The sequence below is a fragment of the Gasterosteus aculeatus genome, chromosome Y (genome assembly GCF_964276395.1).
Source record: "Gasterosteus aculeatus chromosome Y, fGasAcu3.hap1.1, whole genome shotgun sequence".
NCBI classification, from domain to species: domain Eukaryota; kingdom Metazoa; phylum Chordata; class Actinopteri; order Perciformes; family Gasterosteidae; genus Gasterosteus; species Gasterosteus aculeatus.
In genome coordinates, this window is record NC_135709.1 from 6,021,821 (window position 1) to 6,047,315 (window position 25,495).

At 40.6% G+C, this 25,495-nt stretch overlaps 1 protein-coding gene across 1 annotated transcript; it reads left to right on the forward strand.

Moving 5' to 3' along the window:
• Nucleotides 1-5,975: 5,975 nt before the first annotated feature.
• LOC120812816 (forkhead box protein B1-like) lies at nucleotides 5,976-8,231 on the forward strand. Its single transcript, XM_040169029.2, has one exon. It carries the CDS (start codon nucleotides 6,377-6,379, stop codon nucleotides 7,316-7,318), a length of 942 nt encoding a protein of 313 aa, XP_040024963.1. The 5' UTR covers nucleotides 5,976-6,376; the 3' UTR covers nucleotides 7,319-8,231.
• The last annotated feature ends 17,264 nt before the right edge of the window (nucleotides 8,232-25,495 follow it).

Consider the following 25,495-nt stretch of genomic DNA (forward strand, 5'->3'; position numbering starts at 1 on the left):
ATTTCACTTAGCATTTCTCTTAGCTATGTCTAACTGGCTTGCACATAATCTGTTGACAATTTTTCAATGAATTAGCCTCTGCAGCAATATGCGTGAGAATAATTACTAATTTTATTAGGCCTATTTAGATGGGACCGGGAAGGCTGGCTTGTTACCTGCATCATCGTATTTGAAAGCACGTTATTAATAGCGTTTGTCCCTTTTTTAATGCGCTGTTGTGCGAACCAAAACAACGTTTAAAAACGTGAATTGATCTTCTTCAGTCTTACTTTGTACTTGAGGCCTTTTGCGGGCATCTGTGGGAGTGGGGGCACTTGATGGTTGATGGCCTCTACAAATATCGCCTGATATCATATTGCTAATTACCGGCGGTAATCCATTCTGTAGTATTCTTGGATACTTCCGGTTCGAATGTCTGTCATGTTGTGATGAGGTCATCAAGGTGCGCGTTTATGCTCAGAAGTAAATATGCACTAATAAAGATGGACGCATACAGCGCCGACTAAAAGAAACTCACTGGTACGTGTCGTACTTAGACAATTCAATGTCAGTGCACGCACGCGACTTCTCCGGCGCGCACCTCGCTCGCTGAAGTCGCAGTCGTGCGAGGTATCCACGGAGAACAGGAAACCTTACCTCCTCGGCGTGGACAACACGCGCTGGTTCAGATGTCCTCGTCGACAGTTTTGTTATGGCCTTACTTTATCGCGGGTGCTTGTCAAACCCACATGGCACAGACAACGACGTTGCGTTAACGGTTTATTCAGACATCACGTTACGTAACAGAGGTAGCCAAACGAGAGTACCAGGAGCTTTGATAGATATTTCCATACTGTGTTTATTCAAGACAACGATGGACCAACATAAAGAAAACATGGCAAACTAAAAATGGCGGGAAAAGCAATAAGACGAATGCAAACATCTCAATGAAGAGCTGATATTCTGACTTATATGTACTTATATGTGACCCACTAGTCGGTCACGGACCCGTTTTTAATGGGTCGCGGGCCTTTGCCTGGGAAAATAAAAATTAGAATTTTAAAAAAAGGGACTTTTTTAATGCAGCGGAGTGTCGTATTTTTTGCCGGCTCGTCTGTCCATGTTTTCTGCAGCGTGTGCCAGGTTTATTTAATTTATTTTGAATTTGTGCAAAAGCTGCTCCTCAAGACAGTGTTTGTCATATCTGTTAGTTAGGTCATTTGTGTCTTATTTGACTTTTTTGTTTGTGCATGAAAGCTGTTGAGTTTGTTTGAAATGGCTGAAGATTCTTAATTGTTATGTATGTTGGAATACCTCGTGTCCTTAAGGTACACTTTGGGGTTTTTAGCTAATTGACTGTAAAAGGGAATAGTTCCTTCTCAAGCATCGCTACCAGCTGGCTGTTTTGTTTTTTCATTAAACTTGTTTTTGTGTTGGCATACGTATTCTGTCTCCATACTATCTCAGGTAGTATTTGGGTCGCAGCTTGTCATTAAGGGGTGATGGTGGGTCCCGGAGCCAGACCAGTTGAGAACCACTGAGCTAGACAATGCTGCTTTAAGAACCCTTAATCAACATGTTTCCAGACACATAAATACACATTTCTTTCCAGGTATTAGCTGTGCTTTAGAGGGGGCCTTGGCTGCAGCTACGGTTTGCATTCTTACGCTGATAGTGTCAAAGCAGTCTGGTGGATTAATGATGCCAAATCGGCATTTTGACCTTCTATGCCATAGACGCCCAAATATTCCAGCCTTGCTTTAATTAATATGATGAAAAATCCAACTGCGGGGTTGTTTCCTGTGCCCTTTTGATTAGCCGTGGATTAAAAGGACCTTTATGTTTTCCTCACTGCACCCATGTTTTCAGCACAGGTTAGCTCCCCTATTACTAAACAAATGAATTAGTGCCTGGAAATGTGTCATGCATATTACCTTTCAGCAGGAGGCACATTGTGCTGGTCAACCATAAAGGAGGCAGTGCAAAGCGCACCATGCGATATCACTTGTTTGCGTTTCTCTTCAAAGCTCTTTGTGATTTATTTATTGTGAAGCTTGTTTATGCTTAGCAATGCAAATGTGAGTCTTACAGCAGCATATATCACTCACCAATTAAAACATATCAATAGAAGTGGCACTTAGGGATTGGTCATTGTGTTTGTCACCCAGGAGGACCGAGCATCGCCTTGGCGACTGCAGTCCTGTCTCATAAAACACAAAAACTGAGTGACATTAAAACAAAGCACCGGCCCTTGTCTCCAAAGTGAGAGTCGCCCAGGAGACGTGGGTTAGAAAGAGAAATGTAAATGTTCAACTTTGTCTCTCTTCTACTTTGACCACTGGACGTGAACACATGGATTACCTCGGAAAACATTTTTTGGACAAAATTTCCTGTGATATCTTTTCGTTCCGTTACCTTCCCCATGGGTGTGTTTTTGTTTATGTGTGTTATAAACACTCCTGTATTATTATTGTATATTGTGTTGTTCATGCTCTGTCAGCCACATCCTTGGAGACCAGACATTTCCCCGATGTATGAGATGAAAGAAGGAGCAAAATGCCCCTCGTTCGGTCCCAGTTGGTTAAGCGAGTTCTGATCACTGCCAAGGTCTGGATGAATATGAGCCACACAAAGGGCCGTGCCTTCCAACCATAAGCTCACAATAAAAAAAGGATTTGCCTCAGTTAAATGTGTAACAAACTAACCCCCAAAGGAGAGACTTGTTGGTGGCACAAACAACAATATCAACTTCCTCTGAATTGATCCCAGAGTTCAAAGCTTTTCATCCCTCACTACCCCCAACATTTCAAACTTCAGCAGTCAAAGCTTATATCAGTTTTCCATCATTTCTCCAAAAGGAAAAAAAAATTATCAAAAAAGGAGAGGTGATAGGTTTGTGGAGAGACCTATAACTTATTCTAAGGGTCGTAAATTCAGTTAAAGTCACACAATATATTTTTCCATTTTATATCAAACATGTCACCTGTCATTTGGTGCAGTTGTACATCAGCATTTAATGGCAAAACACCCCCCTCTACACCTCCAATAATATTACTTTGTCCTGTGATCCTTACTGCACAGATATGCTCATCTCAAAGCCTCCCACCTCATCTTTTATCCTCTGAAAGGTAACTCTTTGCATCTGATTGAACTATGTTCATTTATACCTTTTTTATATTATTATCTTTTATCTTTCTGGTTCACAGTGAAATTTCATTCTTTGTTGCGTTTGTTGTTAATATATTATATATCTCATATTGCTTAATATTGCATTATCCTCTAATTTTCAACAATATATACAGTAACTCTGAATTATTGTTCATACGAAACTAGTTCATTATACAGTGATGTCTGATATAGTAGTGAGAGCTTCGTCTTGTTCTCAATATTGTTATTCTGTTTTCTTTTCTCATCTTTTTGCCCATTTACATTTTCTGTTTCTGTCTTACTCCCCTTCTTTCTTCTTGCCTAAGTATCATATGTAGTTTACCAGGATGATTTGTTGTTACGGAGTCATCTGTCACCAAACCTAAACGATGAAATGAGACATCTCGTCTTTTATGAATAATGCAGCAGGTCAGGGGGTTGCTGTTTTGGTTACAGTTGACGGCACAAACACGGACCTCAGGTAGTACACTCATCAGTCCTGCTGTTTCTCACCATATGGAGTCAATGAACCGGGACTCCCTCCTTCACGCAAACGCAAACGCAAACCCACACACACACGTTTCACATGTGCCTGCAGATACAAATTCATAGTCGTACAGTGAATAGCTAAATGTCATATTAACTGTTAGAAATAACTAATTATTTCTTGTAAAATTATAAATAAGAAGAGAGACAAACTAAGCTAAGTGGGCATATTTGTGCAGTTTGTAACTCAATTCAATTAACTTTATTTTGTATGGCCCAAAATCACAAATTTGCATAAGAGCACCTTACAAAATGAACAAATGTTATAAGATAATATACATATATAAATCATTACCATTGAATAATCAAGGAATACAAACTCAAGAGCCTGTCCCCATCTTATGGTCACAAAGTGAAACTGCTGCCTGAGAAAAAAAAAAGAGCAGAAAATAAAACAGTTAGTAATCAGGACACAATCATTTAAAAAAAGCATAAATTGTGATCATAGTGATAAACATTTTTTCATTGTCTTTCCTTATTCATTTTCAGTGTCTAATTTGATGAAACAATTCACAGACTTATTGAATTAGATATTCCCGCCTCTGTGCAATTGAGATATCTGATGTGCCGTATAATGAATGCCTAATTTATGTAATTAGACCATTAAGCATAATCCGAGCATATGTTGTAAATGCCCTGAGGTCTTCTTCCAGGTACCCCCCTCTGATGTCACCCCTAACCAACTAATGGGGCGGGCTGCTGCAAGGACTGTAATCCCGCCGTTTGATAAAATAAACAAACAAAAACATTACATTCACCTTATCATCATATCGAGCATTGAGATCATGCTTTTCCTCTGTTTTTTTTCCTGGTCAAAAATGAATATTCAAGTAGGTAACATGTGAAAATGGCCTTTAAATAGTGTGCATATTCCGTTATAGGCTATGTTGTCTATTGAGGAGGTTATTGTGAGAGCCTGTCTGCTAATTAATTGTCATTCTGCTGAATATTCATAACCCATCATCGGCGCATCCTTAATTGCACCGTAAAATATCTCTTGGGGCTGAAATCACCACGGACTTAATTAGCAGCACAGGCCTATTGGTTGGGTGGGAGAGTCACATTTTGCAGTAGAGCATAAACTACACTTGCCTTCACTGCACGTGCGTTTTAACGCAGAGTAAGTCCAGGTAACAAATGCCTCTAAATGTACAGTCCGTCTCGCGATGATAAGCATGACCCAAATAGAAAATGGATTTAATTAAACTCGTGATTCAGCTATGAATGTATTAAAGACGCAAGTTTCTTCACGTCCGGCCATGATTTGTCTATTTATAGGTTGATTAGTGGCCTATTTAAATATTGTCTGCAGTCAGCAGACATCTTGCTCCGCAGAGCCCGAAATGCGTTATGGATTGAAAAAAAAAAAATATCACCACAAAAAAAAAATCATACTATCCATACAATTTCAGATTTAGAGCTCAGAGGTGTATTATTTTTTTAAGAGTTCATATTTATTTTCCAACTTGGACTCAGCCCTTGAATAAATATTTTCCTTTGTATTAGCTCTGATCTTTACATTTCTCTTAATCGTTCCCTGAGAGGCTGGTTTCTTCCTGTTTCCCTCTCCGCAGGTCTGGGTGGCAGCATATCTCAACTCGAGTCAGTGTGACAATATTGTTTGGCTATCATGCGCTGCTTTAGGCTGAATGGCATCGATCCTCTTTTAATTTGTTTCCTATTGTGTTCGGGGCTGCAGCAGAGGAGGGCAGACGTGTGAAAGTGGCTGTTTGATTCTCTTTTTCATCCCCATGACCTCAGCTTTTGTGTCTCGTCACCCTGGGAATGTCACGCCTCACTACTCTACTTTAAGATGTTTCAGAAAGTGCCCTTTGTTTTCGATCCTCTTTTTTTTTTTTTGAAAGCTCACACAAAATTGTTCTTGCCCCCCCCCCCCCCCCCCCCCCTAGTTACACGCCACTGCACAAACGGTACTCATTTGAATTAATCCACCTCCAGATAAAATGCGCATCTGCCCCAACAGCAACACACACGTTTAAAAAGTCAGTTTCATTACAAAATAGAAATAAATTACAATATACCGTTTCCGTTGAAATTCCAAATATCTACCCTGAGTGTACGTGTACAGTCCGCTGAAGAAATATTAGCGCATACCTTCACACACCGAGTTTCATTATCTAAGTTCAATTCCGGTTGCCGAGCCTTTTCACCCCTTTTTCTGTCTTCAAATGGAAATGATTTCCATTGGCCCAAGGTGTCCATGTAAATAGGTGTAAATGAAACCAGATTATGGCTTCCTCCCGATCCCCCCCCCTCCCCTCTCCCCCTCCTCCCATGGCAATTGTCATGTGATAGCAAAGAGGTGGCACATTAATGGAGCGCCTCTACAGGGGTCTTTTCTGCTCATGTCACTACATAAAACTATCAGATGGTTAGAGGAAGGCCATGGAGGCATCCACTTAGCTCGTCTTATCGAGGACGCCAAATGAAATCTATTCACAGCTCCGCTAGCGGGACGATCTGACTTACTTTGGCAGAGAGACTCACAGCAGCCGTCACTCCATAAATGTGCAGACTGCACACCGCACGGGCGCTCGATCCGGCTGTTTAGCGCACAACTCCAGCAGTGTCGATATTGAAACTTTCGTGTGTTTTTTTCTTCATGAAGAGCGGCAAACTTTCGTCAAGGAATTAAGGGAGACTACTTTTGTTTTTTAAATTGCTTTTCCTGAAGATATCCAGGATGCCTCGCCCAGGGAGAAACACGTACAGCGACCAGAAGCCGCCTTACTCCTACATCTCCCTCACTGCCATGGCGATCCAGAGCTGCCCAGAGAAGATGCTGCCTCTCAGTGAAATCTACAAGTTCATCATGGATAGATTCCCTTATTATAGAGAAAACACACAGCGGTGGCAAAACTCGCTGCGACACAACCTGTCCTTCAACGACTGCTTCATCAAAATCCCCCGGCGCCCGGATCAGCCGGGCAAAGGCAGCTTCTGGGCTCTGCACCCCAGCTGCGGGGACATGTTCGAGAACGGCAGTTTCTTGAGACGACGCAAGAGGTTCAAACTGTTGACTTCGACCGATCACTTGGCCCCCAGCAAGCAGTCGGACGCCGCCCATTACCTGCAGCAGCAGGCCAAACTGAGGCTGAGCGCCTTGGCGGCCAGCGGCACACACCTGCCCCAGATGTCATCTTACAACCTCGGAGTGTCCCAGTCCTCAACCTTCAAGCACCCGTTCGCCATCGAGAACATCATCGCCAGAGAGTACAAGGTGCCGGGCAGCCTGGCGTTCTCCACCATGCAGTCCATGTCCGCCGGCTACCCGCTGCACAACCAGCTGACGACGGCCTGGCCCCACATGTACAACACCGGCATGATCGACACGACGGCCCCCATCTCCATGGCGAGCGGCGACTACGGCGCGTACGGCATGCCGCTCAAGTCCCTGTGTCACGGGGGACAGTCGTTACCTGCCATTCCCGTGCCGATCAAGCCGACGCCGACCTCCATGGCGGGGTTCTCGGCGTTGCCGCCACACATTCCCGCGTTTCTGTCGAACTCTCCTCAGTCGCTGAGCCCGACGTCCCCGCAGACAGCGACGAGCCAAAGCAGCCCGGCGACCCCCAGCGAGACTCTGACCAGCCCCTCCACCTTGCAGTCCGTGGCTGTGCACTGACCGGCCGAACTTTTCTCATGCAAACGAACTGCTGGCCGGCTCCCAAGGCCCCTTTTATCAATCCCAAAGTTTATATTTTCTGTCGTCGGAAACTAAGGCGAGTTGCAGTTGCATATCAAATTAATTGTGTACGTGTCGATTGTGTAGCTTTAAATCGTGTCAAAGAAGTCCAGCACAGTGTCGCACAGGGAAGTATTGCTCTTGAAAATATAAATTATTTGATAGTTCTATTTTTCAGTTTATTCGGAAACGTGAGCGGCGGACGTGGTGTGCCAGCTGGGGGTCGTTTGTTTTGGCACCACCGACTCTGATTTGAAGTGCTTGCAATTTCCGTGGCAGTTTTTCAGTTGTATCAAATAGCAAAATGTTTGCACCGTTTCTGTGTGACCGCTGTAATGTCAATTAAATTGCGAGGCAATGACTGTGTTTTCGTTTGCTTTTAATTACTGCAATGATGGATAAGGGTATACCAAATAGGAATAGGATTTAGATGTGTTCTTACCATCTCTGTAAAAAAAAAGAAAGCAAAATGAGTTATCATATCTTTTCAAACTGGGAAAGTGGTATGAGACGTCCTCACGATGCAAGGTGTGAATATTGCAAAAAACTGATACTGAAATGTTGTAAAATGCACTTTTTAATTTTATGTTTTAGATATCTATTTTCCAGAAAAAGTTCTGTGAAGCATTTAATTTAAAAGTCCGTGGTGACCATGTGTATCAGATGCTGTAAATGTGTACTGTTTTTTAGGTAAAAGCATGCATTCAAAAAAAATTGTGTTGTTGTTATTGTTTTGTTTTGTTTGATATTTTTTTGCAAGCATGCATGCTTTCGAAAAGTGTGCAAACAGTCTGCAATGAGTTGGAAAAAAATGGTCATCAAAATATTTTCTCATTAAAAGTGAAGTAAACAATCCAAAATGTTTCTAAAGATTTAATCTAAGAAAACCTTTAATTTGAGTATTGTTATTGCTATTACATTTATTAAAATATATGAACCTTTTTTTCCGGAAAATCATACATTAATTTCTAACCCACAATATTGTTAAATAATAAGAATAAAAGTTACATTGATAGTAATAATAACAATTACACCGCTGATCTCGTGTACCTGGATTTGATAGAATTTGATAGAGAAGCAATGGGGAGAGAAATGAATGTGCAGTCGATTAGGATGCATGGAGTTGCGATGCATGGTCACAGCGCAGACAATTAGGCTCATTCATCAAGCTGTGGGCTAAACACAATTAAGCTCAATAATAAACATTTAGGCTCTTTACGTTGTCCTTCAAAAGTCATCGAGCGCAGTTAAACGTGTCAGGCAGATTATTTTTCTCAAATGTTTCGAGCTTATCGTGATTTAATGTTGAGGACGACTTAATTCAACAAGTTTCTAAATACAGATGGAGATACATCTGCAAAGTATATCTATACATATTTTTCATTCTATTCGACTATTTATTTTCAGGATAAAAAAGCACTTTAGCTGCCTCCCTCATAGAAAAGTAGCAGTCTTTTGGGGGTATTAAACAAATACATTTGAATTCCGTCACTTAATACAATTGAGTAGATCAAATAAAGGGTCTCGGGCCACTTCATTCTCCCTCATTCACTTGAATTGAAAGTGCAAAGAAAAGCAAACTTAGACTGGGCCACCAATGTAGATTTAGCATTTTTTCAGGAAGACAAAAAGACAGATTTTTCACAAACACATTGCTGGAACTAGGAAACGAGCTGCAAGACCCTTTTGGAATTTAAATCCACCCCTCCCCCATGGACTGTTTGGACAACAGTGTTAGTTTTTTTTTCCTCCTCACTTTGTGCATTTGTGTGTGTAACATTCATTCTGACTCTGGATGATTTAATGTATTGACACTGCAACGGCAGATTGCAAGCTTTAATTTGGAATCAGATTACATTTTTCTGGCTGGTCATTACAATTTCATTTAAACCAAATCAACGTGCCGTATGGAACTTTTTTTCACTAAGCACATTAAAGCAATGAGTCCAGCCACAAAGAAATATGTAACAACAATATATATTTACTACACATTTAAACGTATCCACCAGGATGGATTTCAGTGTACTTTGTCTGTTATAATTAAAATATCAATGTTACATATATATAAACTAATTTCATTCATTAAAAAAATGGTCCCAGAATTGAAAAGTAACTAAAAGTGTTCATTTGATGTGTTCTGTTCTACTTTGACGAAATGCAACTTTAGAACTGCAACATCCTTACCTCCTTTGATTATATTTTAAGATGCAATGCGTCGAGTGGATGTTTCATGAAAGTGACGGAAATATTGCACATAAACGGAATGAAGTAATTCCAGAAAAGATGTTTCTGGTTGTTAGTGAGATAGCAAATAAACAAAAACCTTCAGCTTGTCCAGCACAACATATTCAAATGAGCATGGAACCGAAGGTTACAGTTGAGGGAAGAAATATATTTGACCTCAACATTGGAATCCCATCTGACACCCAATTTGGAAACGATATTTTTTTTTCTGAATGAAACCATAAATTGATAACCGTTGTTATGTATGTATTTTTTTCATCTGCTAATGTTCCGGTTTACCTCCTATCATTTAATCCTTTCCTTATAATAAAATTGGTTCTTGCCAATTCAGCAATGATGTTTTTCATAATTTCAGTAACATCATCTGAAATCAGTTTCATAAACCAAGTCTGCTTGTCCTTGTTCTCTCGACTATGTTACACTTAGACAAAAAAGAAGGTCATCTTAGGCAGGGAATGAAATATAGACCACATGTAAAGCCCCAGTGTTGTAGTTTAATTAAAATAATTCATTAAAGTGGAGGCCCAAGGTAATTAGCATGTATAATTTAGTATTTGCTTGATGCATGCAGGCAGTGGCCTCCGCAATAAACTCAACTTAACCTCAAGTAAGGAGCTGATACGGACAGGGTGCAGTTATTTACAATGTGTTTATTGTTTGGATATTTGTCAAGAGGAAGCAAGTGTTTCATAAAACCCCGGCCATTATCTGGCTTCCACGGTACACAAACAACTTATTTGTTTGTGAGTTTATCTTGTGGATTTATGCTCACTCATGAGAGGAGCTGTCAGGCTCGTCGTGAAGGAGAGATGTTGGGAGAGGCCGTCACTTTTCTTTCTGTTCAGCGTCTATGTTTATACGGTGAATCTGCTGGCCACTATAAAAAATATTTTTTGCTGGCTTTTTGAGCTGACAGAATGAGGACATGGACAAACACTCTAGCTTCTCTTTTCTCCCACAGCAGACAGGCTGTCATCTCTGACTTTTAGAAGAAGCAAAATAATCAGTGATGGACAAAACTTGCATTAATTATGCTCCGCAAACGTGTCAATCCTTGACAAGCCTTTAGACATTTTGAAACATGGCTAGTGGCTATATTTCATCGTTTCTTGCAAGTATATAGTTTTTTCTATGCAAAAACCACAAATTAAAAACAAATATTTCCAGATGGAGGTGTTGACCCTGTAAACTGATTTATTTTAGTGGTAAATAGACCAGCGTGGTGCTCTCCTGACAGGTTGGAGACGCACTACTGGGTAAACATCTTTATTTTCTGAGATGCCATCATTCCTTTAAACCTGTTCATACAAATCATACACAATAAAATCATAGTACTAAATCTTAACATTTGTAATACGGTTTTGTCACAGGTCATCCATCTGTTTTGATACCACAAAAAGAGCAGTGTGGAGATGATGTGCCTCAAGTCAAATCCACACGGGGCACGTCATCATTATGAGACTATGCTTAAATCATCCGTCACAATGGGTGACCCCCAGGTTAACTAGGTTACATGGCTGTGTCCGAGGGCAAAGGGCAGGTATAGTGGGCAGCTGGAGGGAGAGAGGGATGCAGCAGCATTCGGGGCAGGCCCAGCCAAACACCCATGTGTGCATGAAATTAGAGTGTCAACATCTGATTCATGCTGCTGGGTGGTGACTGTGAAACAAATTATGGCAGCGGGTGGCGGCGGCAAAATTCCACCGAGCTGCAGCAGACAGAGCTGGAAGCTAAAGATGTGTTTTATAAACTGTGATGAAAGTCTTTTTTTGTCATAAAGCTTAAGGCTCTCAGTTCATGCTCCTGCCCATCAGAAAAGGAGGAATCTATATATTTTTTAAATATAAAAAATTTAATGTTATTTAAATGGACCTTTGAGCCGCATACTGAAATTTAAGTTATCTGTTGGAAGTGGATGTCGTAAAGAAGACCTACTGGTTCCAGGAAATGGGGTGATGATTGTTATTCAAGATAAGGATTCACATTGTTGCTGCAGGTTGTGATGTGCAAATAAAAGAGTTCCTCAGCAGAAAAATAAAGCTGAAAAAATAAATATGTAAACATATGTATATATAGATTGATATATGTGTGGATATATAGATGTATAAATAGATACTGCAAGGTATTGTAAAAGTCATTTTTTCCATCAGTCCTTGGATGTTCTTGAGAATACATTTTAAAACCCTTTGAGGTACATTTGTGATTTTCAGCTATATAAATATAATGACTTCACTTCACTAATAACATGACTTGACAGGTTACATATATTTAGGTTTACAATACCAGGAAACATAGCTGTCTCTAATGTATATAGATGGATCTCTGGTTATTATCTCCTGAATGTCTGTGTTGGACGGGTTGAGACGAGGTGAGACTGACAACCAACAGAAAGTCATTGATCAAACTTCAGGCTCCAAACTCGTCCACCTCCGGCCATTACATCTGAGATCGGACTCGCACGTCTTCCTCATTTCATCATTAAAGTAGGGTTGAAAGTCAGTGTGGCTTTCTTTCTCGCTGTACCCAAGACGTTGATAATGTTGAATTCTATCATGCTTATTCCTGATAAATCTGCCCTGCAGAGATTCATTCGGCATGCCTGTGAAGGGTGTGTTCTCAGAGCAAAAGTTCTGCTCTGTCCCAGCTTGTCCTGTCAAAGTATTACATTCAATTCATAGGAGCCCCACAGCTACGGCGTGGCCAAATGCTTGTTAATACAGAACCTCAGTGTGGGAAGCAAGCATAATTATGTTTTCAACCATTATTTTTTTTCTTCTTCTTGAAATAAAGAAAACAGGCAACCGACTATTTTCTGTGATAAAAAACATTGATTTAACTGGTCAAGTTCTTGGCTGCCCCAAATAGTGGATATGATGTCTTCATGTGATATCTGTGTTGAGTTTTCTGAAATTCAAAGCCCCAATTTTTCTGTCCATTTTTGTGATGATTTGTTGAAAAATAGTTCTGCTGTTTTGGGGGTCATTAATTCATTAACTAAAGCGCAGAGTGATGAAACATGCTGAAAGAGCCAGGGCAGCACTTTAGGAACCACAAATGAACATCACTTGCTTGCTGCAGCCACCTTTCTTTAGAAGAAGAGCAAATGAGAGGAACGAAACATTTTAGTTATGCTTTGAAAACTCACCTTAAAGTAATTCTATTAAAATGAGGAATCATTTTAATAGAATTACCGTAAGGTGGGTTTTTCGAGCTGAAATCAAAAGGCAGCGTCTTCCCCTTGACAGCGCGATCTCCGAGCTATCGGGCGGAGATCAGCGGGACAGGAAGGCGTCGGCGTCTGGGGAGTGAAAGCCTCTGATTTACAGGCAGTAAACTTTCCTCTCCCCTTCTTCTCGGGACGGGGCAGGGCCGGACTAAATGCCTCGCTGGGCTGCTCCCTACAGCTTATTGTTATCCGGCCCACAGAGGAAGCCACTGCTGTGCTTCCATCCTGTCTCTGACAACAAGTGTAAATAAGGATCTAAATAACAAACAGAGGAATGCAAGCCTGTGTGTCACAGGGAGCTTCACAGGGCTCCGCTTCAGCTCCACACTGGCCATCTTAATGACTTGGTCAAAGGGAGCGTGCAACGGTCAGCTAATTTCTTTTCTTTGGCGTCATTAGATGGCACTGTAGTGGACAAATGAAAAGCAGAGCCAGTGTGTGTGTGTGCGTGTGTGTGTCATGGATTACTAGCTTTGCCGTTGTTGTAACGACCAAGGAACAAAAAATGGGTTTTTAAGAGCAATTTGGGCCTTAGTCAGTTTTCATCAAATTAGATTTTGCAACATGCAAGTCATTCCAAAGGCTTTCTTTAAACACACTAAAATAATGTTTTTTTTATTCATTACTGTTTGATGGTGATTATCTTGTGGAAAAATGTCTCAGCTCAGAATGACTGACAGTGCAAACACAATCCCTTTATGTGAAAATGTCGTGGCAGATTCACAGCTTTGTCTTTTGTTTCATTCTTTGATTGAGCAAGTAACTCACAACATCCATTTGGCTCGTCCAATCTGCTGCACTCAACACCTGAAGCTTAGTAAACACTTTTATTTGCACATGATTTTCCGACTGTGACTAAATCTCCATGATCCCGAATCTCCTTCCACTTGACCTTTGACATTCAGAAGCCCTTCTTCATACTGCGTTTGAGTGTGTGTTGTGCAGCTTGATTGAAAGTCCTCGAGCATACCGCTGAGTTATGAGTCCTCCTCCTTGTGAGACCTCTCTGGTTTTGGCGAGAGCCTTGTGCAGAGCCTGAAAAAGGGCTCGCCCTTCTGGCCACAAATCAGCCGGGGAGGCAAGCTTGTATCTTCAAAGGATGGGACCCCCCTCCCTCCCTCGCCTGCCAGTGATTTACAGCCCCCACTGAGACAAATTTAGGCACGGCCACTGTCTCTGCACCTGGGCCTTTATCAAGCAGCCAGGATGAGCTCTTTGCACAAGACATTCAAATGTACAAGGAGCAGATTAGGCTGACTCAATCTTCTTTTGCTCAGAGAGAGAGAGAGAGAGAGAGAGAGAGAGTGAGAAAAGAGAGAACCGGCTGACTTCAAAAAGAGCTCTTTAGCTATTAGAGTAAAAGTGATCTGAATTTAACTGTTGTTGTTTTTGTTTCTATTTTCCATCATTATGGACTGAAAAAGGAAAGAAAGTATGTTATCACATTTTTTAATTGATAATTCATCTGTGCTTTTTTAAAAACTACACTAACTACATTGCAGCTTTCATGAGAAACCAGAGAATTCAGTTCAACACAATATGAATGAATAAGAAATGTAACTGCAAAAGGTTAAAATATTTGTATAATACTATGTTCGTTTAGCAATGCCATTTGCGTGAAAAGTTGTACTTCTATACAATTAACAAGAGAGGATGCATGTGCAATGTGTGTGTGTGTGTGTGTGTGTGTGTGTATGTGTGCGCGCTGTGGTCCTGGATAGGAGGAGTGAGGGCTGTAGCATATTTCTGTTTCGATCTTCACACATGTCCACAGTGTTCAATACACTCTGGCAACCTCTGTGGGTCTCAGTTACTTTTTTCAGATACTATGGACTTCTTTCTCCCTGAATGAATTCTTTCTTAAGCCATTCTGCCTTCCTCCTCCGAATCATCCTTTAATCCAGAGAAAAGACCCGGAGAACTGGCTGTCATTTAATGCTGCCACTGCCAGGACTCCAAGCCTAAATAAAGTCAGTGTAGCATGAAACTAATTCTGTGGATGTATGGGCCCGGGACGGTGAATGTTGCGTCTGGAGAGCCGGTCCCCTTCAAAACCTCCGTGCGAATGCCTGGCGTCTGCACAGTTACCCACAGTGAAAGGACCACCCACTTAGGGTTGAGAGGGGATTTGAAGCTTCCCTGCCCGCTCATTCCTTTCCGGGGCCTTTCTGATACTGTTCGCAGCTCATCCAATTGTGCCACTCTCAATGTTACTCCACGGCTCTGTAAAGCTTCAACTGTCAATCTTTCTTTTGGGATGATACCCATGCATATGTTGATACAACCTGAAGGATTTCCCGAGGGCCTTGAGTATGCTTTATTAGATTGTGTTAATAGTTAAACAGAGATTATTAAAATATTGAATTTAGACTCTGGGTTTCATTTTTGCAGTACACACAATATACAGAACTACAACACAGTGCTGTATTTGATAAATCTCTGGAAAATGTGATCATTCAAAATTCAGTACAGAATTTAAGACAAAGATGTTTCCTTGAGCTATGTCACAATACTACTAGTATACAATACTGAAATAATGTAAAAGTATGATTCGTCATATTCACAAAAACATTTAGTGATGAAACGACTCCGCTTTTTTACCAATAGTCCCTGGAGTTTGAATTTCCCTGCTTCATACGCATCCCCGGGCTTCTCTCCAGGCTTTTGCCCGTTTTCTTTGAGGTCTTGTATACTTGAATTTCCTGCTTCATTGCTCCACCCAACGTGTTCATTTCCAACTGCCCATCTCCATTTACAACCGGTTTTTATCAACTTTTTTCACAAAGCACAACAAAACAGAGGGAGTGGAGCCCCGGCGCTTGTGGGGCGCTAACACAGCCAAGAACATTGTCCATGAACTTCTCCTCATCTCCATCCCCCAGTGTTATAGACAAACAATCCTTTCCAAATGCAGCGGAAGGGGTCATGGCGTTAACAGAGGGAGGAATGCTTTGGGGAGAAAATATTGTTCACCAATGACACAGAAGTAATTTGGGTCTCACTGAGTGATTTCATCAGGGCCTTTGTTGCCTCAAAGTGTTTGACCCAGAGGTCCCTGTCAGCCCTGTTGTTAATGGGAGCCTTAGCAGAGTGACAGCCCCAGAAAGTAAAACATTTTAATACTAATAGTGGGCCTCCAGAGGCTTAGGCATAAATATTTAAGCTCTTCTTGCTTGTCCGAAATACTGGGGGGTCTCCGTGGTGCATTTATCTATAATGCAAGAAAAAGAACAAATATATCCGCTAGATGCGACTATACCGGCTTGGTGGGGTTTTGCTTCTGCAGTGGTGTGAGAATGAGGTTAAAGTTTCTTAAAACCTGGAAACTAGAACATTTCTGTGAGCTGTTTGTAACCCTCATCCAGCCTTTCGAGGCAGCACGACTAAAACCATGAACTTCTATCAGTTCATGGTCCTATGAGTGAGGTCTGAGAAGATTTTCCCGCTTTAGCATGAAGAAAAGGTACTAGCTTTGGCCTCAAAGTAAACTTCATTAAAAAGGCTATGTGGCTTGTGAAGGTGGTCTGACGTGCTTTGAATGATGGTCTTCACAAACAAAGCTGCTACACAAGCCATCGAATTATCTCTGTCAAACTTTGGCGTAATCTGAGCTGATCCTCTTAAAAAAATTTAAATGAAAACATTTGCACATCAATGGGCTCCATGGCAACGCTGTGTGTATTCTTCTTCGGGGTGCCTCTTTAACACTGAGCTTTAGAAAAGCATCTCCTCTGTTGTGTTGACAAACAACAAAACAAACCATATTAAATGGAGGAGCTGAGGTTTTTCACATCGTTGATTGATGGAGGAAGCTGAAAGGCTGAGGGAACCCGAGCTGAATGAACACTCAAGTTCGAGACGTCGGTAATTATATGATTGGTGCTTGGGATGTGTCGTTGTACGCCGGCTATAAACCAGAGCGAGAGCATTTTGAATAAGACGAAGGTTGTGAGAGTGAATGTGTTGCAGGACTCTTCATAAGTATTCATCAGTACTTTATAGCTGCATGTTATTGCTCTCCACAGTGAGGATCACCACTCCCCCTAGTGGTGGACCGTAAATCAGCCCGCATGAACTTAAAATCATCTCCCTTCTCGGGTTTTACCCTAACAGCTCGGGAGCCTTCTGAATACATTATAACATAAACTCAGGCATTTTCGTGGGTGCAAGTGTTGCCAAAAAATGTGATTATGTTTGTGAAAATAATAGTGCTTCCGTGGTACTTCCTCTGCATTCTGGAAAATGGGCGATGTATTAATATAGCTTGTGGCTTAATTAGGTTTTGGATGGTAGATTAATTAATTTGTGGCAAATAAGCACAAACAGGAGAAAACAAACTTCTTTATTTTAAGCTCAGGCTGTACATGCATCTAAGTAAGTAATGTAAATTATGCAGACTGTGTTGATTATTCTGACAAAGAGGTTTTTGTAAGAGGTGCATTAAAAGATTACTGCTTCCTGGCATTTTATCAATTGCACACTTCCATAAACAAGTCATGCTGCAGATTTGAATTATTAGTCTGCTTTGTGCTAACAAATATTGTGCAGTGATTAATGGAACATCTTGTTTATAAAAATATAATCAATTTTCTGTAATAGCGTGTAGACTATATGATATACACTCTGCTACCAGTTTTTACAACAGAGTAGAACAGCATGAATTTCTACCCAAGTAATTATAAAGGCAATTCTGATTCTCATTCTTAACTGTAACTTCTTTCTAAGTATGGGACTTTGACACAATGCAGAACTTAAAGTTAATTAACTAACTCTAAATCTGCAGTTTTTGCCTCACCTGAACAGTCTGAATCTCTGATGCAACACAGAAAAAAAGTTCTGGGAATTGAGCTATAGGTCTTGTAACTCTGCTGCAATCCATGTCTGCAAACGGATAGCTTACAGAAATACCCCTCAACCACCCCTGGTCCTCAGCATAAAATGTGCTTTAATCAGCAGAACATCAATTAACAGCTGAAATAAAATGTCACCTTGCCGTTTCAGGGGAGACTTCTTCCCTGAAACTTTCATTTGGAAAACTTTAAAAAGATTTCATATGGTAATTTTCTGATGGTGCTGCGTGCTAATATCATTTTCATTTAGTGGTGGTGTTAATCATGTTTGTAAAGTTTTAAAGCTCTACAAAGCAAATATGTCATTATTCAAATATATTGTTCCAAGGTTTCCTGTTAATCAAAGGACATGTTGATAGAGAGATTATTTTGACACAAGACAGATTAATTGGAAAAAAACTAATTAGACAGTCTGAGGAATTGATTTTTTAATAATTTTAAGCCTGTGCACACAAATGTTGTATATTTAACATCGCGCTACTTTAAAATATGTTTTACTTACAAACAGACAAAATCTCAATAAAATAACTAGTTAATTCCTTATTAAGGAAATCCAAGCAATATTGCAAGACTAAATAGACAATAGATTATGGGCCATTTTCAAAAACCTAATACCCCATAGATCACAACTCTACTACATTTAATGTGCCCTGAAAACTAAATATCCATTATTGTTCCATCTGGAACGCTAATTCCACGCACATTTACTTAGTCTCAAATAAAGACATGCAAATATTTCCGACCACTGTATCCACTTAGTCTGCAGATTTGGTCTAAACACCTAAAAGGCAGGCTGGAGATGGGACTACGCCGAGGTGGGACTGTGCTGCATATATCAGCAGAGTCCTGCCTATGTGATAATTCTCCGAAGTTAAACAACCATTAAAAGCCTGAGGAACTCCTGACCTTCACAATCTAACTAAGCAAGAGAAGCCAATGATGTGGAACAGACCCAATCGCAGACATATGACATATATAGCGGCAGCCTTTCAATGCGATCCCAATTTATTTTGCACTAAAATGGTTTATTGTCGGCTATAAAGCACATGCGGCAAGAAGCGGAAGGACGAGGCTGCTCCGGCGCAGCGAGCGTGTCTCAAAGGCATATTGTTCTCTGTGCAGCTCAGGAGCACGTCTCAGTGATGTGCTTCAGCTCCACGAGAAGGCCGTAAAAACTATCAAAACTTATAAACCTTATCATTAGTCTGCCTCGTGTCACTCATCCCTGCCGCTTAACTCACAGATAGCTGTTTTTCTCTCAACGACTTTCTGCAAACTTCCATCGTGAGTGGGAATTTTGGCACAAGAAAAAATAAATTGATCTCATGAGAAGTGTTTTTTGTAACAACCTCCCGATGCCACAAGCACCATCACACGCACAAATTCAATGAATTTACAGATATTTAGGCTCCCGAGCAGTATTTGTCACTCTGTGTCAAAAAGTTATCACAGAGAATAAATGAAAAGAAAAAAGGTTTCGCTTGTTGTTGAGACTCGTGGCGTGATATCAGGTAATTTACAATCCTACAACGTATTCAGATACTGCGCAGATAAGCGAGCGATACATCTTTCACCGTGCCTGCCCTTCACACTTGTCATAGCAGCACCGTAAACAGCATCCATAATAATTGAGAAAATATGAAAAGCATTGTTCTTGCGACAAGTAACACTTTTGTTATTTTATTTTGCTGCAAACCGCCCTATAATTAATATAGTGTTTAGTGAGAGTGTTCTATTATTTGTATACTTGGTAGAGGAAATCTTTGTGGGTATGTAATTAATCATAATTAAGAAGGTTTTGATAAAAGCATGGGGACAGAGTAGAGAAAGCCCTCTTTCTATATTCCCAGGGAGGGCGCGACAAAGTGATGGCAGAGGTATACAGGCAGCTAATGAGATATGTTCTCAGCACCGTTATGATCTTTGGTTTGCTCTGTGTTAAGGGAGATCATCGAGGGTTACAACCGCTGGCTGCAGAAGGGAGGATGCGCGCCTCCTTATTTCTCTTAACCCCCTCCCTTAGATATATTATGGTGCGCTTCACAAGGCTAAGTACCATTTAATTCAGTCGCCCTCCCATACTTATCTTCTGCTCGTGATTTATGGGTTCCCACTATATGCGCTTGAAATGTAGGTTATCAATGTAGGTCCACAGTTTTGCTCACAATGTTCCTTAAAATCATCTTCTGGCTGAATTTTTAATGATAATTATTGACAAATCACACAAAAATATTTCTGTGTACATAATACACAAAAATAACATGGTTTTTCAACAACTATCATAGATTTGCATGCGTGTTGTTTCTGTTGCGAGTACAAGAATAAGCATTATTTAAAAGTGTCAGAAACTCTGTATGTGTAGCATTGTCTTCAGTGAATGACTTACTCGCACAATGATTCTTTAATCCTTATTGTACAATTTATTTTTAACATATATTTATGTCTATGTATCAATTAAGTTTTACACTTGTCTTATTGCACTATAGAAATATTTGGTGTTGTTGCATTTCAGCTCTAAGTCCTACATGAGATACAAGGACGCTGTGTTGTACTTACAGGTCGATGGGAAATTACACAACTTGAGAAAGAAACACTTTTAAGACAGAGGTCAGCGACCTCAACATTGAGGAAAGTTCCTCGTTGACAGCAGCTTGTCCACACCTGCATGTGTCTGAGCGGTCGTAACGTTTGATGAAAGTCCCGAGACTCTTTAAAGTCCACAGAGTGTGTGATGAATGACCCCGGCCCCCAACCCACCTCTCTAATTTTCCTTTTAAAAATTAAATTAGTTTTCTTTTTTTCTGCGCCGTTGCTTGATTGCTCTCTCCGCGAGTGGCGTTGAGAAACTGCGATGACAAAGTGAGCGTACCATCTGCGGCAGCTGCTCACTGGAGGCTAATGCCTGGAAAACACGCATACTGTCCTGACACTGGCATTCCTCACTGCCTGCTGCTCCCCCGGTCAGGAGTAATAACGCCGAAGGTTGAATAATTCAGCCTGCCATCATCCACAGAGACAGCCCGAGGGGCAATGGCTTCGGGGGTAGCACGCAGTTCACACATGTTCTATTTGGTTTGGACGCTATAATTAAAGAGACGGTGTTGTTCAAGTGAAAGATCACACAATCGATTAGCGGCCTTTTGGACGGTGGAGGTGACGGGAGCACGATGCTCCCTGCATTAGCGTCAGTACAAACGGTAAAGAGTGAAGATTTGTTGAGTGATCTGGAGAGCTGTCCCACTTGGCAAAGAGCTGAATTGTGTTTGATTTCATAAATAATTGCAGTCATCAGGGACACACATTGTTTTAGGCTTAACCGTGTTGTTTACCCACGCCACATGTCTGAGGGAGAGACACTGTTGTGGATACACATCGCCCTCAAGGAATCTTACTAAGGGCCCACAGTTGGCAAGTGTATTAAAGGTTTTTCCAGTGTGTGTGTATGTGCGTGTGTGTTTGAATAAGAGAGTGAGAGAACATAAAAGAGGAGAGAAAAACAACATGCATCCAATAGTTGAGGTATTTAGGCGAAGCTGTGAGCAAACCCATCCGTAGCTAATGAGGCCTGGCATATGGAGTGATGATGGGAACTCATCTTAGCTCACTGTTGCTCCAGTGCAGTGAGTGTTACGTATGGAATGCCGTTTTAGTCAAAATTAAATAAATGAATAAATACATAAATACATGAAATATGCATTTGAAATACATCATGAAATAAATAAATGAGGTAATAAATACATAAATATTACGTACGTTTATTTCATAATGCCACTTTTCATTTCCAGAGACTTATTTCATTATGCGGTTTTTCATTTCCAGAGACTTATTTCATAATGCCGTTTTACATTTCACGTTCTTATATGCAAATCAGGGGGCGTGGCTACATCTAACGTTCAGAACAGACAACACAGCCGTGTGCAAAAGAAGGCTGGCTAAGGGAGTGTTGACATAATGGAACACATCGGTGGGCTCCGAGGTAGCATGCTAGCATTAGCAGATCAAATCGATCAACATGGGTTTTCTGCAGATACAATTTTCACACATATTGAGGTTTTTTTGGAAATACTAGGGCGGATTAGTGCTCTTCAAGATGTATAGATAGACGACAAAGTTTTAAATTGTTTAAGACTGATTGAGCACCGCGTGCGCGTGGAAGAGGTCCAAGTTGATGAAGTCAACATTAGCGCTGGTACTACAAGCACAGGTGCTGGACGCCCGCCTCTGGATATTCCTGGATATTGGATTTCTCGGGTTGATAGACCAGACAACACAAAGTTAGCCAGCTTGTCGCCAGGAATATCATGAATATCAGTGGCATTATGAAATAAAAGTACCATGAAATGAAAAGTGGCATTATGAAATAAAAGTACCATAAAATAATTAAATGTATTTAATATTTATTGCCTCATTTATTTATTTCATGATGTACTACAAATGCATATTTCATGTATTTATGTATTTATTAATTTATTTAATTTTGACTAAAACGGCATTCCATAGTTACGCTCCTTTGGTTAGACAATCACTGACGACAAGTTGTGTCGCGTGTTAACAAATGAAACGCCGCAGTGGGCCGCAAAGAAAGTTGAAAAGAAAGGTGATAGATTGTTCCCCTGTTGCCTTCCTGTCAGCGCCGTGTCTGTCAGCACGGGATACATGAAAGATGGGGAGCATCAGAGCCTCCGGCCCAAATCCCACTTTGCGCTCGCAAATGTAGAAATTCTTCGAAAAATAACAAAAAAGCCAAAACTTTTCTCTTGCCCATGACCCCAAGAGTTTTCAAAATGTGAAAGAAAGAGCAATTCCTTTTGGAAGAGGTGTGGCGCTCACTTCTACATTATATATATATAGAGAGAGAGAGATGATTAGGAATCGGCGTCTATCCTTCCTCTGCCTGCGTCTGCTTCTGGAGATGAAAGAGTGCAGAGGTGGAGGTGTGGGTGCAGGTGCCGGAATCTCTGTCTGCGTGTCTCCTGTGCGCTATTTCCCTGTTATGGGCGAGTTCAGCAGCCTCAATAGTCCCAGTCGGCCCTCACGCACAGCAGCGCGGCGGATCCGGCATGGCGGTGCCATCAGGATGGAGCCAGCAAACGAAGACATTGAAACAATCCCGATGAAAGCGTGTATTGATGTGATGAATTCGGGAGTACAATAGATTGTTGTGTGTTTGTGTGTAAATGTTTAATTAACCCGCCTGCCTACATCGCTGCATTGTTTTGCAGCCGAGCAATCAATCTACTTAGCAACCCGTTTAACAGTACAATACCTGCCCAGTGTGACACATTCACTGCAGACAGCCCAGCAGTTGTTAATGTCTTCAAATTAACAAAGCCATTAACCCGAGTGATAATGGTCGGTTTCATGTGTGTGTGGGCCGGTTGTCCAAGGACGATAACTCTGCACAAAGCCCGGGTTTATGGCTTCGGTTGAATTATCAGTACTTTAATGATCCCGGACATGTTTAAAATGGGAATGCTTAATGACCAAGGATGTGTTCAAACTAGCCGTGTTTAATCAGGAATGAAAGGGAGCGTCTAATAGAAATGGTAATAATAACTAGAAAATGCATTTCCTGCTGAAAATGCGTTGGAATGCAAAAAGCTGAAAGCTGAAATGAATATTTAAAAATAGCTGAAAATACAGAAAGTTGAAGGGAATTTGAATACATTTGCTGAAATTACAGATACTGGAACAGCTGAAATTAATTTGAAATTGCTGAAAATACAGAAACGGGAGAAGCTGAAAGGAATTTCAATAGATTTGCTGAAAAAGCAGAAATGAAAACCGCTGAAATAAATGTGAAATCTTGCAAAAAAATACAGAAATGAATATTAAAACAGTGCTGTTAATAGAGGTATAGGAAAAGCAGAAATTATTTTTAGAAACTGCTGAAAATAGTGGGGAAGCTGAATTTCAATAGATTTTCTAAAAATACAGAAGTTGCAGGAGCTTAATTGAATTTTAAAAAGTACAGAACTAACAAAAGCTGAGATGAATAAAAAGGAGGGTTTAAAATTGTTTGTAGTAATATTAGTAGTAGTATTAGTTATAGTTGTAATTGTGGTATTGGTGGTACTAGCAGTAGAAGTCGGTTTAGTATCAATAGTAGTAAAACAGCTGGAATACTGATACTGAGACTGCATTTTTGTTATTCAAACTAAGAAGTGTTTAATTAATAGGCCTCATCACAAACATTACAGTCAGAATTCCCTCCATGGGGCTTTTATTTTGATATTATTGGATTGGGTGGGGTGGGGGGGTGTAGATAGAGAGAGGGAGGATGCGAGGGTGAGGAAGGGAGGGGTGGTGAGGAAGAGATAGAGGGAGAGAGAGAGGAGGAGAATTAGACAGACAGACTGACTGAGTGAGTGATTAACAGTGAGAAGAGGTCAGGGTGGAGGGGGGGAGCGTCTTTATCATATTGGTCTGTTGACAGAAAGCATAGCTGCGTCATGTGACTCCACTAATCAGGTCATAGGAGCAGCTGTGAGTCACAGACAGAGATACTGCAGCGTGTGTGCGAGTAACCACGGCAACGGCGCACCTGGGCTCATTAACGAGCTGCTGAAAAGGGCAGACACAGGACAGCGAGTTACACAGAATCCACACCTCAAACAAATGACCACCAGCGCAAAACTAAAACAGCTATCTGAAAAATAAGACGTTTTTACGAGACCCAAGACTCTACCGAACGCATGGATGCATTTTTTTATGTCTGTCCGGTAATAAATACGGCTCCTGTCGCAGTTTACAAAACGTGTACCTTCTGGATTTTTTGAGAACTGTGTCGGCAGATTTGTATTGGAGCCTATGGAGCTTTTAGCAGAGGTTGTGTGACTGTTGGTCTCCTTAGGCCAAAACTAAAGAACTCTGGGATTCTATGAACACATTAATCCAATCAGCACAACCATGCCCTCATTAATCTGAAGAAATGAAGCCTCGAGAGTGTATACTTTGGCTGCAAGGACAGAAGTTCCATATTTTTTTTACCAGATTCTGGCGCTGCCCCACACTCTAGCCCTCGAGGTCCCCCCTCTAGCAGACGCAATACACACTCATGTAAAAGTCAGAAACGGAGTGAAGAACTAGTGAAACATAATCAGTGATTATGAAAAAAGTAGAATAGATATCAACAAGCATTTTTTTTTCATAAAATATTTGTGACTTGTGTCAACATTTGAAAGTTGAAATGGTGTCTGTAGCTGAAAGATTTGCGAAGCTGAAAAATCTGAAATTTTAAGAGGATTTGGAAAACAAACTCCATTTGAAAACCATGTTAAAATATTATAATGATTATTGATTTATATAAATTCAAGCATAAGAGCTAGAAAGGTGAAAAATCATAGCCCGGAAGCCGGAAAGAAGCTGAACATTTTAATATTTGAAGGATAGCTGAAAGTGTGAAGGAGTTGAAAGGTGCCACGGAAGAAATAGAAGAATAACTAGAAAATGCATTTCCTGCTGAAAATGCGTTGGAATGCAAAAAGCTGAAAGCTGAAATGAAATTTAGAAAATTGCTGAAAATACAGAAAGAATTTGAATACATTTGCTTAAATTAGAAAAGCTGAAATTAATTTGAAATTGCTGAAAATACAGAAATGGGAGAAGCTGAAAGGAATTTCAATAGGTTTGCTGAAAAAGCAGAAATGAAAACAGCTGATATGAATTTGAAAAATTGCAAAAAATGGTTAAAATGAATTTCAAAAACGGCTGAAAATACAGAAATCCGAAAATGTACCAGCAAGCCGAAAGACTGAAATGAATTAAAAAAATGATCATGATATAGAAATGACAAAG

Coding starts and splice junctions, on each gene's coding strand:
- LOC120812816 (XM_040169029.2), top strand. CDS start 6,377: ATGCCTCGCCCAGGGAGAAACACGTACAGCGACCAGAAGCCGCCTTAC.